This window comes from Taeniopygia guttata, chromosome Z, assembly GCF_048771995.1.
Source record: "Taeniopygia guttata chromosome Z, bTaeGut7.mat, whole genome shotgun sequence".
NCBI classification, from domain to species: Eukaryota; Metazoa; Chordata; class Aves; order Passeriformes; family Estrildidae; genus Taeniopygia; species Taeniopygia guttata.
This window is the reverse complement of record NC_133063.1, coordinates 27,130,686-27,145,733: the sequence shown is the minus strand read 5'-3', so window position 1 is coordinate 27,145,733 and position 15,048 is coordinate 27,130,686. Positions and strand designations below refer to the sequence as shown.

At 39.0% G+C, this 15,048-nt stretch overlaps 1 protein-coding gene across 2 annotated transcripts in view; it reads left to right on the top strand.

The window, feature by feature from the left end:
• MCC (MCC regulator of WNT signaling pathway) overlaps positions 1–15,048 on the top strand; it is a 182,665-nt gene that overhangs the window by 153,369 nt on the left and 14,248 nt on the right. For both annotated transcript variants that reach the window (XM_072922223.1, XM_004177133.5), the window contains 3 exons: positions 1,125–1,308; positions 8,013–8,247; positions 14,053–14,259. In XM_072922223.1, coding sequence (XP_072778324.1) covers positions 1,125–1,308; positions 8,013–8,247; positions 14,053–14,259 — 626 coding nt within the window. The remainder of the gene's footprint in view (positions 1–1,124; positions 1,309–8,012; positions 8,248–14,052; positions 14,260–15,048) is intronic.

The window sequence follows — 15,048 nt, the reverse complement described above, 5'->3', positions numbered from 1 at the left end:
CTCTTAATTGTCAGTTACAGCCCTGAGAAATAGTGCAAATTTGCCATTACCCAGCACAGCGTGGAGGAAGTTGTGTATGTTTTATGTAACTGTACTTCATTATGAAATTTGATGAACACACCTAGATAAAATAACAGATTTTTGGTTTGAAGATCAGTTAAACTTTATATCAACATCTGTGAGCAGAAAATCCATGGGAGTTACATCACTTAAAGATGAGCATATCCAGCTTCTCTTAGCAGAGCATTCACCCTTCCTTTCTTCCTCATTAATGTTACTTCTAGTGCATACACTTCACTCAACAAGTGTGCACTAAAGGTAATTGACTTGAACAAGGATTACATGAAAATCTAACACATGAGCAAGCTGTTGGGTTTTGCTAAAGTACAAATATATTGTAGCTTAATCTACAAATACATTTGTAGATTTTCTGTGTAGCCAATAACATGTCTTAATTTAATTACTTGACTGCAGTGCAGCTGGAAGACTGTAGGAGTAGTGACAGTGGTGGTTTCAGTCCTGCTTCTCCTGAAGTTTACCAGCTACATGGGTGCTGTATAACCACTAAAAATTATAGCAATTTAACCAGGGCTAGTTTTCTTTTGGCTTAGTATGCGTGACTGTAAAATGTGAGAGTGTGCTTCTGAGCAACAGAGCAATTCTTCTGTCTGGCCAGGTAGCCTGTAAGAAAGGTGTTCTGGCAAACCATCAGGCTTGAGATCAAGGTGCCTGGGAGAAGTTATGGAGATGACTACTCTGTGAAACCACACTGCACCGACTGGAGTAAGAGTTGTAAATGAGGCTGAGGCTTTTCCAGTGTGTTCATAATTAGAGCATCCAAACCTAATGCTAATGCAGAATGCACACCCATTACAAATAGACAAGCTAAAATTTTGCATCACTTAAGACATGTTGCCTGGAGCCATAAGTACCTGGAGCTTGTGACTAGGAGCAGGGTACATTCAGGCCAGTGTCCCAGTTAATCACTGGTGCTCAAAAAGAAGCGAAGTTGCTTTTAGTTCATAGATTGGTAATTTATTGTCATTGTCTTAGTATAAACTGAGAGCGAGTAGAAGGATCTCTTGCCTTAATTCCTGACTGAAACATTGTTTTCTTAAAAACAGGGGACCAGACAGGTGATGAAAATGTCACACAAATGCTTAAGAGGGCTCATGACTGCCGGAAGACAGCTGAGAATGCAGCAAAAGCCTTGCTGATGAAGTTGGATGGGAGCTGTGGGGGAGCCTATGCAGTCACAGGCTGCAGTGTGCAGCCCTGGGAAAGCCTATCCTCCAACAGCCACACCAGGTAGCTGTAACTCTTCTGCTCTCCTAATCTCCTAAGCTTTGATTCCAGACAAAAAGTTATGTTCTATTGTATTTGCTGTGCTACCTTACCTCACCTCAGTCCTTTGGCTTCTGTGCTTTGATTTGTAAGTTGCCATGCCTCAGTGGTCTAATTGTCTTTGGACTTTGAGGAACTCCAGCCAAGAAGAGTTTTGTGCAAATTTGTTGCAAATGGGTTGCTTAGAACTTTGATCTTCCTTATAAAGGGCAAAACCATTACATTTGTTTTACTACAGTGACTTTCTTACTGTTTTATTGGAACTCAAATCATGTTCTTGTTACTCATATCTATTGTATGCAGATAGCATGGATGTGCAGAGAACCAGAGATCTGAAACAGGCTTTCACTGGAGTTCTCAAGAATTGTTTTCTAAATGTTGCAAATCTAGCCATCACTTTTAAACCATTTCCCCTCCCTTCTCTTTCGTTACCCTTTGCACCCCTCCAAATTATTCCTTCTCATCCTGTTCTTTTCACTCATGGCGTGGAATAGATTGGATTCTTCCAGGAAGGGCTGGATACTGCAGTTTTTCTGAAGACCTATAAAATAATAAAACATAGATGAGCTATTATTGCAGAAGTGCTCCAGTTCAAATATATCTACCAGGAGCTTCATTTTGAGTTTTTGCCTGCCTCTGGTATAATTGTACTCTGCAGTAAATATGTGTGCTTGTGCATGGATACAAATTTGGCAAGTGTCCTGGATAAATATAGATGAGCATTTTTCTCTTTAAAAGTTATTTTTGCTTCTCAGATTTGCTCTAAAACTTCATTTTAATTCAGTTTTCTAGCCAGTTCTTTATTCAAATGCTGTCATTTTTTTGACACTTCAGAAGTTTATTTTGGTACTGTATCATTTCCTCTTCTTGCTGATGCCTCCTCCAAAGGATCTTATTTCCTGCCATATGACTGGTGTGGAATAGCTAAAAAGGGAGCAAAAAGGTAATCTGAGGGAACAGGGTCCTAATGTGAGGTGAATTTTAATGTTTGATCCAGAGAAGTTTTCTGGTGCACTCTCAGTGCACTAAAGCTGTGTCTTTACATAGAAATGATTGTGGCAGCATCTGTCCTAGTAGCACACTTATCACACTTTCTACCAAAGCATTTAAACCAGGCTAGAAAGAAATTACGTGAAGCTGTTTCAAAGATTTGGTTTGCTATATTTTAGGCCATATCTACCCCTGTATGCAAACATGTTATCTGTGTCTACCTGTAACAGTAACACCTGTACCTAAGCCAAGCTTGTTTCCCATTCTATGGTTTGAAAGAGTAATTTTCAGTTTTTCAGAACTATCTCAGTGTTTTTGTTCCTTGTGAGATAGTGGCATGTAGTCAGGGTATAGTGATTTTTTTTTTTTCTTGGAAACAGTTCAGGCAGTTTCCAGTATTGACAGGGAAGAACTGGCAGGGAGGGGGATTGTTCCTGTTTCAGTATTTGCTTTCCTAGACTTGCACTGAAAGTGTTTGGTAGGAACGTAATCTCTACAGTTCTTGCTTGCTTTAGAGAATTTTTGGGAGGATAAGAGTCTGTGTTTGTGTCTGTGTTCAGTGGTGGTCAGCTGGACCTCTGTGTATGTGTCCATGTAAGATGTTGGCTCAGTAGATGAAGTTTCAGCAGAGTATGTTTAAAGTGGCATAGAATTTAAAATGTCATCAGGATAAGCTATGTCATGAATATGAAAATGCAAATTTAGTGTTTTAATATTAAAGAAATGTTTTATCTTGAATCACTATTATCATTGTGGTATTTTTTCTGGTGTGGAGCAAAATATTGTGCTGAACGAGGTAACTTCTACAATTTCTTTTTATATATGTGGAATATAGGAGATAAAAGCTGATGTCACTCACCCAGAGAGCACATAGCAAGTCAGGAATTTGTGACATCGGCACCCTGATCTGATTGTTACCTACAAATTGTTGTCCCTCTCCCCTCCCCCATGCCCAAAGTAGTTTATCTTTGCCTAAGCATACGTATCAATGAAGACATTTTTGAAACTTCAGCTTCTCCAGAAAACGTAAATCTCTTCTTTCCTTCTGTTGCATTCACGTGACACATGGTTAGAGGTGTTTTCAGATTTTTGCTACCCTGTCTCAAAAGAGAGGAATCCCCTCTTCAGCTTACAGACACAAACACTGTGCTACCATATTGATGAAATACCTGTCTTGGTTCCAAAGACATATACTTTTCTATATCACAGAACCACAGAAATCAAGTTTGGAAGATATCTTCAAGGTCATCCAGTCCAACCATTACCCCAGCACCACCATAACCACCCCTAAACCTTATTCCCGAGTGCCACATCCAAAAACCTCTTGAACACTTCTAGGGATGGCAACTCGACTGCTTCTCTGGGAAATTTATTCCAGTGTCTGAAGATTCTGTCAGTAAATTTTTTTTCCTAGTATCTAATCTGAAACTCCTCTGGCACAATTCAAGGTCATTCCTCTCACCTCTAGTGAGTGCTATGTGACCACTGCCCACCTGGGCACCATTGCAAAAATAATTTTACAGTATTCAATTAAAACCTACTTTGAATCTGCAAAACAGATTTTTCTTGCTTTTGATGTTTCAGTGTTGCAGGCTTTTAATTGCAGATATGTATTGCTGCCTTTTCCCTTTGAAACTAAATTAATAAAGTGGCAGTAGGATGATGAAAACAATCCTTTGCTGAGACTTGTGACAAATGACTAATTCTCCCTGTTGTTTGAAATCCTGTAGAATATGGATTTACAGTGGAATTGTTGACCCATCTTGGGCTTTGAAATTTCAGATGAGATTCTGAATCAAATCACTGAATATGTTACTGAGAGTAAGTGCTTGGTGAGCCACTAGTGACGAGTGGTTAAAGACTTTAAAAGGGAGCAACTGAAATGAAAATAAATAAAAGGCAATAAAAGAGCATCTAAATTCATTTGACTGGCAGCAGCACCACAATAATGTTGCCAATTCAGTTCTTGAAAATATAAATCAGTTTGCAATATAGTTGGAAATCATAATTATTTTAAATGGACGGAAGCTAAGTATAGAACATACACTGCCAGCAATGTTAGATTTACTGCACCTTTGGAAGGAAACAAAAGGGAAGAAGCCCAGTTGTAACACTGTCAGAGAATGGTGTATTTTATTCCAGGCTTTGCTAGTAAGCTCAACCTTACCTCTGGGTTCATGGGAGGACAGATCAGGTTCCTTATGTGGAAAAGCAATTCTTTTCAGTATTATGCAGTGTCACAAAATATCTGAACTCAGTCAACGGTAGGAGTAGATCTCTCATCAGAACCATCTCAGGTTTCAGATAACTTGGTGACAGACAAGACTATCTTGGCTGAGGCGTGCAAATGAGTTATTTGGAAGTGTCTAAATAGTTATCGCAGTGTTATCTGTGCAACACTTTGTTGCTGGACTGAAGCAGTCTCAGAAGGAAGCAGGGCAGTTTACCAAAGGCTCTGGTATTAGCTGTTGTTTGTCCTGTGCCTGATTGGGGTATTTTTCAGTTTCTGAGGAAGAGAAACTGGCATTGTGCTGTCCCAGATCTCAAACCACAATGTTCAGCTAGAAAGAAGGTGCTTGGACTACGTGCACAGTGGATCAACTGCATTCTTTGAAGCTTTAGGCTCTATGCAGGTATTAAGCAAGTTTATAGATTCAGTTCTAACAATGTTAATCTCAGTTCCACTGTATTATCCACACCATTGCTTAATTGCAATTCTATTAATTTATTTACTTGATTTTTAACAGATAAAATAATGCCCATTGAGGGTTTTATGGATACATTTTTGTAGTTTGCAGAAACTACTCACAGAGAAGCACTGCTGAAATCCTCTTCTATGTCCATCCACTGCATGTTACATACACACATGAATGCTAGCAAATAAAACTGACATTACACTGTACCAGCCCACACATTTTCCAAAAATTGTGTATGAAAATTAATTTTACATCACCCAGGCATGACATCATCATAAAAGACTCAAGGAATGAAACAAGTGTGAAGAATATTTCTTGTTCTCATACAGCATCCGTGGGAATGGGCAGACTGATGTATTCTCTCCAGCTGTGATGAAACTGTGATCCTTTCCCTGTGCTTACCTAAACACTTGAGAAATAAGAAACTGCACATCTTTTGCAACAGTTTCCTGTGGTTTTTGGATGGATGCAATATACTGTGAATGTTTTCCTTTGTCTTGATTGCTGTTCAGAAGGGAAGGCAATATCAGAAATTCAGGATGAAGTGCTCATCAGCTGTCATCCCTTGAAGAGAGCAGTAGTGGACCAGCACTGTGGCTATGGAGAGGTGTTTGGTGGGGTTTTTGGGGCAGCACATCCTGGCAGAGTTGCTGGGGAGATCAAAAACACTGCAGTGCTGTTTCTGTCCCTTCTAGCCCAGCTGCTTCCAGTCTTTTGGGTGGGGATATGCTGCTAAATGCAGTGGGAGGCTGAAGGTTCTTGTCCTCTTGTGTGCTGGCTGAGACGCAAGTTCCTTACTGAGCTCCCTCCAACTTAAAAAAAAAAAAAACCAACCCCCTCCCCCAAAAAAAAAAAAAAAAAAAAAAACAACCAAAAAAAAAAACCTTGAAGAAGAAGAGGAGCTTGCTAGCAATTCACCAGAGGAGCCAACTCAGCTGCAGACAGGCAGGCAGGCAGCCAGGACTGAAGTAAAAGCAGGCTGAGTATCACTGGCAGCAGCCCAGACTGCCTTCCTCATTTTGGGTTCCATTCCCCTAACATATATATGCATAGCTGTGGGTCTTCAAGGGCCAAAATCTGTGAATATGCATGGAGTATGAGGTCCAGCTCAACATAACAATAAACTTTTAACATTTTTTTGCTCAGGTTTCATTTGCAGCAGGAAGGCTGGGTTTTCTTTCCTTTTCAAGCAAAAACTGAGATGAGGTCTTCGTGCCCCAAGACTTTTAAAGCTATCTTTCCTCCAACAACAGCTGTTTTACATTTAATCCAGAAAAGCTCTGCAATTGCAGTCTTTGGGTGCTGAGGAAGAAACTTACAACATGACTTCAGTACAGAATAAAGTACTTTTCACATTGTCTATCCTCATTCTTTTTATATAAATATCTAATTCAGCAAGATACCTTTAGGTTCAGTAAAGCAGGCTTTAGTAAGCGTTTCATGATTTTCTAATCAAGAAATAGTATGAACAAAAATTTGTTTCAGCCTGAAAGGATTTCTATGCATATGGGTACTGAGTGCTTTTAAGCTCCACTGCCGAAGGAAATGGATGAAAACAAAAGCAAAGACCAATTTACAGTTGTGTTAACTATAGCAGGCACCTCTTATCCCTCAGAAAAGGAGGGAATAATGTGAAATCAACATAGAACTGTAGTAAAGAGCTGTAATATGATATTCCATGAGGGGGAAGGATTTTGAGAAAATCCTGCCTATTCTCTATCTTTTCCAAGGCTGTGCTTGGAATTTGTGGAAAGATGGGCAATTATATGAAGCACTTAAAAAGCACAGTGTAGCTTCAGCTGAAGCAGAACCAAAGGAAAGAGAAAAATCAAGCCTGTCTTGATAGGCTTTCCCTTTGCACATGCATAATATTTTAGGATATCATCCTGGCTCTCACACCATCTAGCGGGTGGGACTTTTTTCTTACTACAAAAATGTTGAATAGCAGTGCAATTTGATACAGAAAGTGATTTATTCCCCTGCTGATAACTGAGATCATCTAGCATTCCAGACAGGCACAGTTAATGGATGACTTATCCCTCACCCGGCAGCTGATTGCAGGACCTCAGGAGACAGCAGGGAGCTTTGAGTGAGGCTATAGAAACAACATGGCATTTTATTTTCCTTTTAGTGTTATTGCAACTATGTTCAGCCCTGGAATGCTACAGCTGTGTCAGTCTGGGCCCCCTGCAGCATTGGCATGCATGGAAGTGGGTAGGCAGCACTCAAGCCCCCATTGCTCTAATGACATTATTACTCCTTTCTGCAATCTCTGTGTAAACACTTATGGGGCAGAGTAATGGGCCCTCATTTGTTCAGAAGATACACCAAATCTTTCATGATGACTTTTTATTAGAATTCCTGCTACTCCATTGGTTAGGTTTAAATCACTCTATCCCTGAAGGAATGCTGAGGAGTACACCTCACATGAACTGAAAGTTCTCCTGGCATCTGCCAGTGCAGTTTTCATTAGGTTGATTCCTAAAAGTATCCATTAAAATATCTGAGGTGATAACTGGTATAGTCATGAGTAGAGATGGATCAAATCTAGGTTCATTCTTTTTTTCTTAGCAGATGCATCTTCTCAAAGAAGACTCAGTGTCTGAGCAGCTTGCTGTGCTGTTATCGCTAAGAAGTCTTAAATAGCTTTTTTTCCCTTTTTGAATAAAAAAAATCCACCATTTTTTTTTCAGAAGAAACCATTTCAGATAAAGTAATGCTGTTAGACATCAGTAAATATCTGGCTTTGCAGACAAGTTGTCACATAAGTCAATTTTGTTGTGCAGCTTAAAGAATTAATTTGTATCCTGAATTTGTCAGACCTCACATTGCAGTGTCCGTCCAGTCATGCTACCTCTGTGTCCTTTCTATGAGCTTTTAAGACTCAGTTGCGTTGATGAAGTATTGGGAGGATGGTTGATGTAAAAATTAGGAATTTGTTTCAAATGTATATTTTTATAATACCATTCTTTGTCTTTCCAGTACTACCAGCTCTACTGCAAGCAGCTGTGACACGGAGTTTACGAAGGAGGATGAGCAGCGGCTGAAGGATTACATCCAGCAGCTGAAAAACGACAGGGCAGCAGTGAAACTGACAATGCTGGAGCTGGAAAGCATCCACATTGATCCTCTTAGTTATGATGTGAAGCCACGTGGAGACAACCAGAGGCTGGACCTGGAAAATGCAGTCTTGATGCAGGAACTCATGGCAATGAAGGTATTTTATTCATAACCAAGAGGGGAGCTGCTCTGCTGGCAATGCCTCTGTGTCACAAAACATGCTCAGTCACATGTGGGAGGCTTTGATAGTGGTCACTGGGTAATAAAGGGTAACTTCGTTGAAACACCTAATCTGGACTGAAAATCCAGTAGTCAGAAAGCAACAGAAGGCAGTGCATTAACAGTGTGAGCTGTGTGTGTTCTGAATTAGGAGGACTTCATCTGTCTCTCTAAACTTGGAGTGCTCTTCTTGACAAACCAGATGCTCTATTTCGGAGAGATATGGCAGCTGCATTGCTCAGGGATGACCGAAAAACATGATTCAGCACTTCCCAAGAGATAGTTCGTTACTTATGAGCTTGAGAATATGCATCATGAATATTTGTGAACTGAAGCAGAATAAATTCATGTTGTTGTGGAAGGACGAATGATCTGTCCCTAATGCTCTCTGGCAGTTGGTCACAAGTCCTGAGCTGTTCTAGGCACTGTGCTGCAATCTGTAGCTCAGTCCAGAGACTGAACAAAAGGGTAGGGTGTGTAATGACTGGCATTAACAGAGGGTTTTGGAGAAAACCCTGGTTTATATGTCCAGCTCTTAAGATGTGATCTAGAAAAGCTGATCTTTACAGACCAGGTGTAGAGCCTACATTATTTAAAGTCAGTCTTCTGTATTGATTTCGAGAGGTGAACTAAAACATAGGAACATACCAAAGGCAATACAAGTGTATGTCTGCATTGAGAATTGATTCAGTTTAACTTCTATATTTTAGCAAGCGCTAATTTAGCCAACTAACTGCTGAAATGTCAGGTGATGGTATTGAGTGGGACAGAAAATCCTAATAGTTTCATGAGTTTCTAAAGTCAGAGATTTTTGTTCAGATGTCCTGCTTCTGGCTAAGTGGTAGCCTGGTGATGATAACTATGTTCTTAGCGCTGCTGTTTTTCCATGATGACAGACACAGTTTTGCAATAATGAATTCATTATTTGCAGTTCAGAAAAGATAGCTTGCTAGACGTTGGGAGATGTAAAATTATGTTACTTGTTTGAATACTTTGTGACCAACAGCAATATATTCCCGACAACTAAAACATGCAAGCTGTACTGTAAGATGTTGGTAGATAATCAGATGTGTATTTCAGATATCACTCTTTTTTTTTTTTCCAGATATCACACTCCTTTTTTGTATCCAGATCTTCCCTGAAATCTCTTGTACACCATGTACGCCATTCTTACCTCTATTTTTCAATTTTCACTTACTTAATTTTTCTAATTTTATCTTAATTTAAAAGTAAGGGCAAACTGTGGAGCTGTATCCCTTGTGACTAGTGGCCTAGTCTTCCCTGACTGTCAGGAACACCAGCAGTTGCATATCATAATTTCTGGTACCCTTTTGAGTTCTGGTAATTCTTTTGTCCCCACAATAGTCATCTAACTTGTTTTTGACACACAGCATCCATTTGGCTGGACCTGGCAGTGTTTTCACTGCTTGAATTGCCTCTGGAAGAACATTTTCTTCTTGATTGAGTTGTGTGTAGTGCATACGTAATAGACACACATTTTGCATAGGTGTGTGAAGTTATTTTCAGCCCTTTGCAGTACAGAGAAACTGACAGTACTGTTACTCATTGTAATTTCTTGTACTTTGCTGAAATTCACAACTGCAGGAAAACCTTACGTTTCTGAAAGAAGCATTGTGAAAACTCAATTGTGAAAACTTGTGATTTGTCAAATGTGTTACCTATCAGCTTCCATGGTTGTTGCTCAGGTCTGCATTTCACCTCCTCATCTGTTTGTCAGGCTAGAACAGAGTTGAACCTAAGGTCAGGACACACTTTGGCTTTCTGAGTATATTTTTTTGTATCAATTATATAAAACATATCTTACACAGAACAGCGTATGCATCTGCCTCCTTCTGAGACAAATGGAGAATTAAAGTTTCCCTACAGTATTTTATTTAACTTGAAGCAGATGGTCTGCAGAAGACTTCATTGTTTAGCATTTTTAATTTGTCCTCTCTGTTCTACATTCTTAGCAAGGACAATATAGCTCTACCAAGCTACTCAATGATTTCCTGTGTTGCTGGGTCTTAAAATCTCCTGCTGTTTTCCCAAAACTTGGTTCTGCATTGGAATCTCTGCTACATCTTTTGGCACCTTCCATTTCTGATTTCCAGTAAAAACTGATCACCTCATCAGTTTGAAATACCTTTACAACAGTAGTTCTTCATTATTAATTAGAAAGGCAGTTTGAGGATTGTTTCTCTGCTGCCCTGTTCATTATTACTTTTTACTGATCCAGGGCATAAGACTTAGTGGTCTGCCAGTACTTCTATAAAATTCAATTCTTTGCTTCAAGCAATAATTAACCATGTTTCCAAATACATTCTCATCTTGGGTTTGTCATTGAGTAGTCTTGCTTTGAGGTCAGTTGTTGTCATGCCCCAGTTAGCAGGAGATTACTTCTGATGGGTGTAAATAATTCTAGGTTTACAGCCTTTCTGAATTTCAAAGGACTTAATCTAGATAAGAAGTCTCAGCTTTCTACACTGATAATTTTTCCTTTTTTGTGTACAGGTGTTGACAATGTTGCTCCTATGTGCTTTGAGACTACAGTCTCTTGGTGGAAAATGTTAAGAATTCCATTGTCCACAGTTGTTACAGCCCTTCATGCTCATGCAGATTTGTATAGTGAAATACAGTTAACTAGAGCATGATATTTATCTGCTGCGATGTTTGTTTTAATTCTGAAGCCTGATATGTCCGACCTTGTTTACTGTGGTTCTCCTGGAGTCAAGACTTTTTGTGACTTTAAAAATTTCTTGCCACATTAGAGTCCTATGTGACCAAATCGAATACAGATTTTGAGAATTCTGTGGTATCTCTGATTATTTTGAATCAGAATGTTTTATTTTTCATTCAAGTTTTTGCCCAAAATCAGGATTACAGTATGACTGCAAGTATAAAATATCCCTCAATATTAAATTAATTAGTCCCAAAACAACTGCTGCATTTGATACCTGAAGCTTGTGCTGCAGTCCCCTAGAAGAGGGGCACTTGCTACCTCCCTCCTCCTTCAGGGTTTCATTTAGTGAATGCGACTTGTGCTCACACTCTGAAGATGCAGGTGTGTTAAACTGCAAAAGTGCTTCACAGCAACCTGTAACTGGAAGAAAAGGGAAACAGTAAATGGACAAAGGTGGCGCTGTCACTTCAATTAAATTTAGATGCAGTCTTTAGAAAACATATTTTCATGGGAAAAATTGCTGCAATTGACTCTCTAAGTAAACCTGAGCTACTTGAATTTTCCCAAAATGGCTGCTACCACGCTGCCTCACACATCGCATGGGTCTATACCACAATCCTCTACTGCAGTTTGAATTTTTAGCCATCATCAGCCTTTCCGTTCCCTCCTGTTCCTTCTCTGTGAGCCTCTGTAAGACACTGGCTGACACAAACTTTTTAACTTTTCCCGTTTTTTGGGGTTTTTTTGCTTCTTTACTTCCAAGTCACATTGTTTTGACATGAGAAAAGTAACATACAGGAGGTGCATGATATGTCTTCTGGGACAGGATGCAAACTGGTGAATTCATATATGATGATCTAATCTTACTGTCTTCATAAACAAAGGAGTTAAACACTGATTGTCAAATTTATATTGAATTTGGATATATTAAAATTATGAAAATAAAATAAGTCAAAATCTTTGCATTATGAGAAAAACCAGTTCCACGGATTCATTGTTGTAGTGGATAAATTCACCTTTTTATTTTAGGAAATAAATGTCCCTTATTTCTGGACTGAATTTGCCTAGCTTCATCCTCTAGCCAAGAAAGATCTTGTCGTGACCGTGCCACATGGACAGCCGAAAGTATCTTTTATTCATACAAGTGTCAAAATACTCTGTTCAAATTACTTCTCAGCCTTCACTAAGAAGTCTAAGTAGATTAATGGCTTTAGAAGTAGAGACTTAAGAAGTTAAATGCATATACTTGAGTATATCAGACTATCCAGTTCAACTCCTGTAACAAAATTTCCCCATCATTATTTATCAGTATTGTTCACATTTTTTACTGTTGACAGAGGCAATTAAGGGTGAGTTTGCCTAACAACTAAATTTGTGTAAACCACATTGAGTGAAACTGCATGTGCTTCTAACCTTCAGTTCACAAACACACAGATGAATAAATCAATGACGTTAAAGCTCATACAAACCTTTCCAAGTCTCTCAGGGTTTTTAAGATATGGATTTTATTTTTGCATGGTTCTGAATAAGCCAGTGATGGTTGTAACTGTGATACACCTGTGTGCGTGGCTTACTCTTAATCCAGACAGTAAATTTTTGGTAGGAACTTAGATTCTGGGAATCTTCAACATAAAAACTTTGTCTAAATACATGTAAAGATTTAGTTTTGTATCACATTTGTTAACAATGGCTAAAATATGAACAGCATTATTTTTGAACAATAAAGCAAGATGCCTCTGTTATTTTTGTGATTAGGGTTGGGGTTTTTTTGTTTGGTGTTTTTTTGTTTGTTTGTTTGTTTTTTGGGGTTTTTTTAATAAATAGTGACTTGTTCCAAGACTGGCCACACAACAAGAAACTTCTGTCTTTCAGAGGTGTTTACACAGTGAAGAAGAGAAAATGTAATACAGAAAATGTCCACATGAACCCATTAAGTGACCTAGGGCAAGGCAAGCTAAACAGTGGAAACATGATTCTGGGTTGAGGTTTTTTGTTTGTTTGTTTTGTTTTGGCCATCTTTTGTTAGTTTAGTGGTGATTTTAAGCACATAATGTAAATTATTTATTAGTACTATCTCAAAGGTTTTGTGGATATTGGGTTTTTCTGGGTATAGAAAATAACTAGGCATTCTGTACAAGAAACATTTCTGAAGTGTTGTTAATCACAAAGAGCCTTCTAGTTCAGGAATAACCCAAGAGTTATTCCTTTCAAAGGAGTCTTAGAGCATGTGCTTAAAAGAAGGGTCATTGCACTCATGCCCTGCTCTTAAACTTCTGCCCAGCCACTGTCAGACAGATGTTAAAACAGAGGTCTGTCCCTAGGCAGCAGACATTGTGTTACAATAGGTGACAGCCCTGTTAGATGCAAGAAGGAGCTCTCAGAATTGAGCTTCTTTCTGTCAAGTACCAGTGTCCATCTGCTGTGGGTTGTGTTTAGGGAAGAAAATAAATTAGTGCATTTTTCTGTTAAACTCAAGTTGTGTGTACTTGGGCTTCTGGCCACCTAGGGGAGGGAAATTATAAATGGACATCTGATGGGGCCATACTCAGCTGATCTTTCTGACATAACTCATTTTACCACAGAGGCTGGTATTAGAAGGTATTGAATAGGTCCTGGTCTCTCAAACCTCTTCCACTGTAATGAGATTAATTCTTGCATATCAATAAGAAACTGAAATCTTGCTTTTAGGGAGATGTTTGACAAAGTCATACAATTCTGCTTTTAAGACAATAGTTGCTGAAGGACAAAGTAGAACCAGAGACATTTCAGCAGCTGTGGCAATTCTCTCAGATCTCTGATAGTCTAATTCTAATTTTGCTTCTGAGCTTATTCCTGAAGATTATAAAGGGGTGGCACGGCTCATCATACTCAGACTGAAGATATATGGGTCTTGGACAAATCTGCAATGTGATTATAAAAAGTTATCTGGATGTTGATAGTTTCTTCAGTTAAAAGAACACTGAGGCTATAAGAGTGGATGAAAATCTTGTTTAACGTCATCTTCCTTTAGGTACCTAGTCCCGTGAAGCAGCATGCAATAATACAATGTTTCTTCAATAGGAAGAGATGGCAGAGCTCAAGGCACAGCTTTACCTGCTGGAGAAGGAGAAGAAGGCTTTGGAATTGAAGCTGAGCACTCGAGAGGCCCAGGAGCAGGCCTACCTCGTCCATATTGAGCACTTGAAGTCTGAAGTGGAAGAACAAAAAGAGCAGAGAATGAGGTCTCTCAGCTCAACCAGCAGTGGAAGCAGAGACAAACTGGGCAAGGTCAGGAGTCGAGCTACATTTCCAAAGTTGTAAACAGGATTAATTAAACCTTTCCCATCCCTATTGCAGTCTTTAGCATGTTAATCATGCTCTTATTGTGTCTGTATGCAGATCTCTCTCTTCCGCAGTTGTGAGGTGGTTCCTCACTTGAGGACTTTGCAGAATTGGTGTTAAGCATAGGCTAAAATAAGGGTGCTTTGAGGACTACCACAAGGCCAGTCTTGCCAGACATACAACTTGCTGTGGCTGAGCATGTGTTTTGCCTGTTGCCACTCACTGGAAACACTGGAAGGGAGTCTAAGCAAAATGCCATTCTCCCATAAACACAAAATATGAAAACATGACCACTCATTTCTATGCAGCATTTAGAGCATTGTAATGACAATCTCTTTCTCCAAGTCAGATTGTAATAATTTGAGAATGATGACTCTTCTCCCTTAATGCAAAATAATTCAGAATAAACAGATTTCTGCATTTGCAGTAATAATTTGCATTAAAAAAATAAATACCTTGGAAAACTTTGTCTTATTTTAGTGGTGTATCCCCAGAAAATGTCAATTATGTGTTTAAAAACAAAAACCAAGACATGAAGTCTTACTTCCTTGTTCCTGGCAATACATCATCTGAATTTCTTGATCCCAGTGCCTCTTTGTTTTATGTGTTGTGTCAAAAGAAATACAAGGAAGGTAGTAGCAGTTTTGTACACAGTAGCAGAATTCTGCAAGTCAATGGGTTGTGGTGGTTTAAAAACATTTAGAGGCATTTGTGAAGTATTCATCTGTTTAGTCC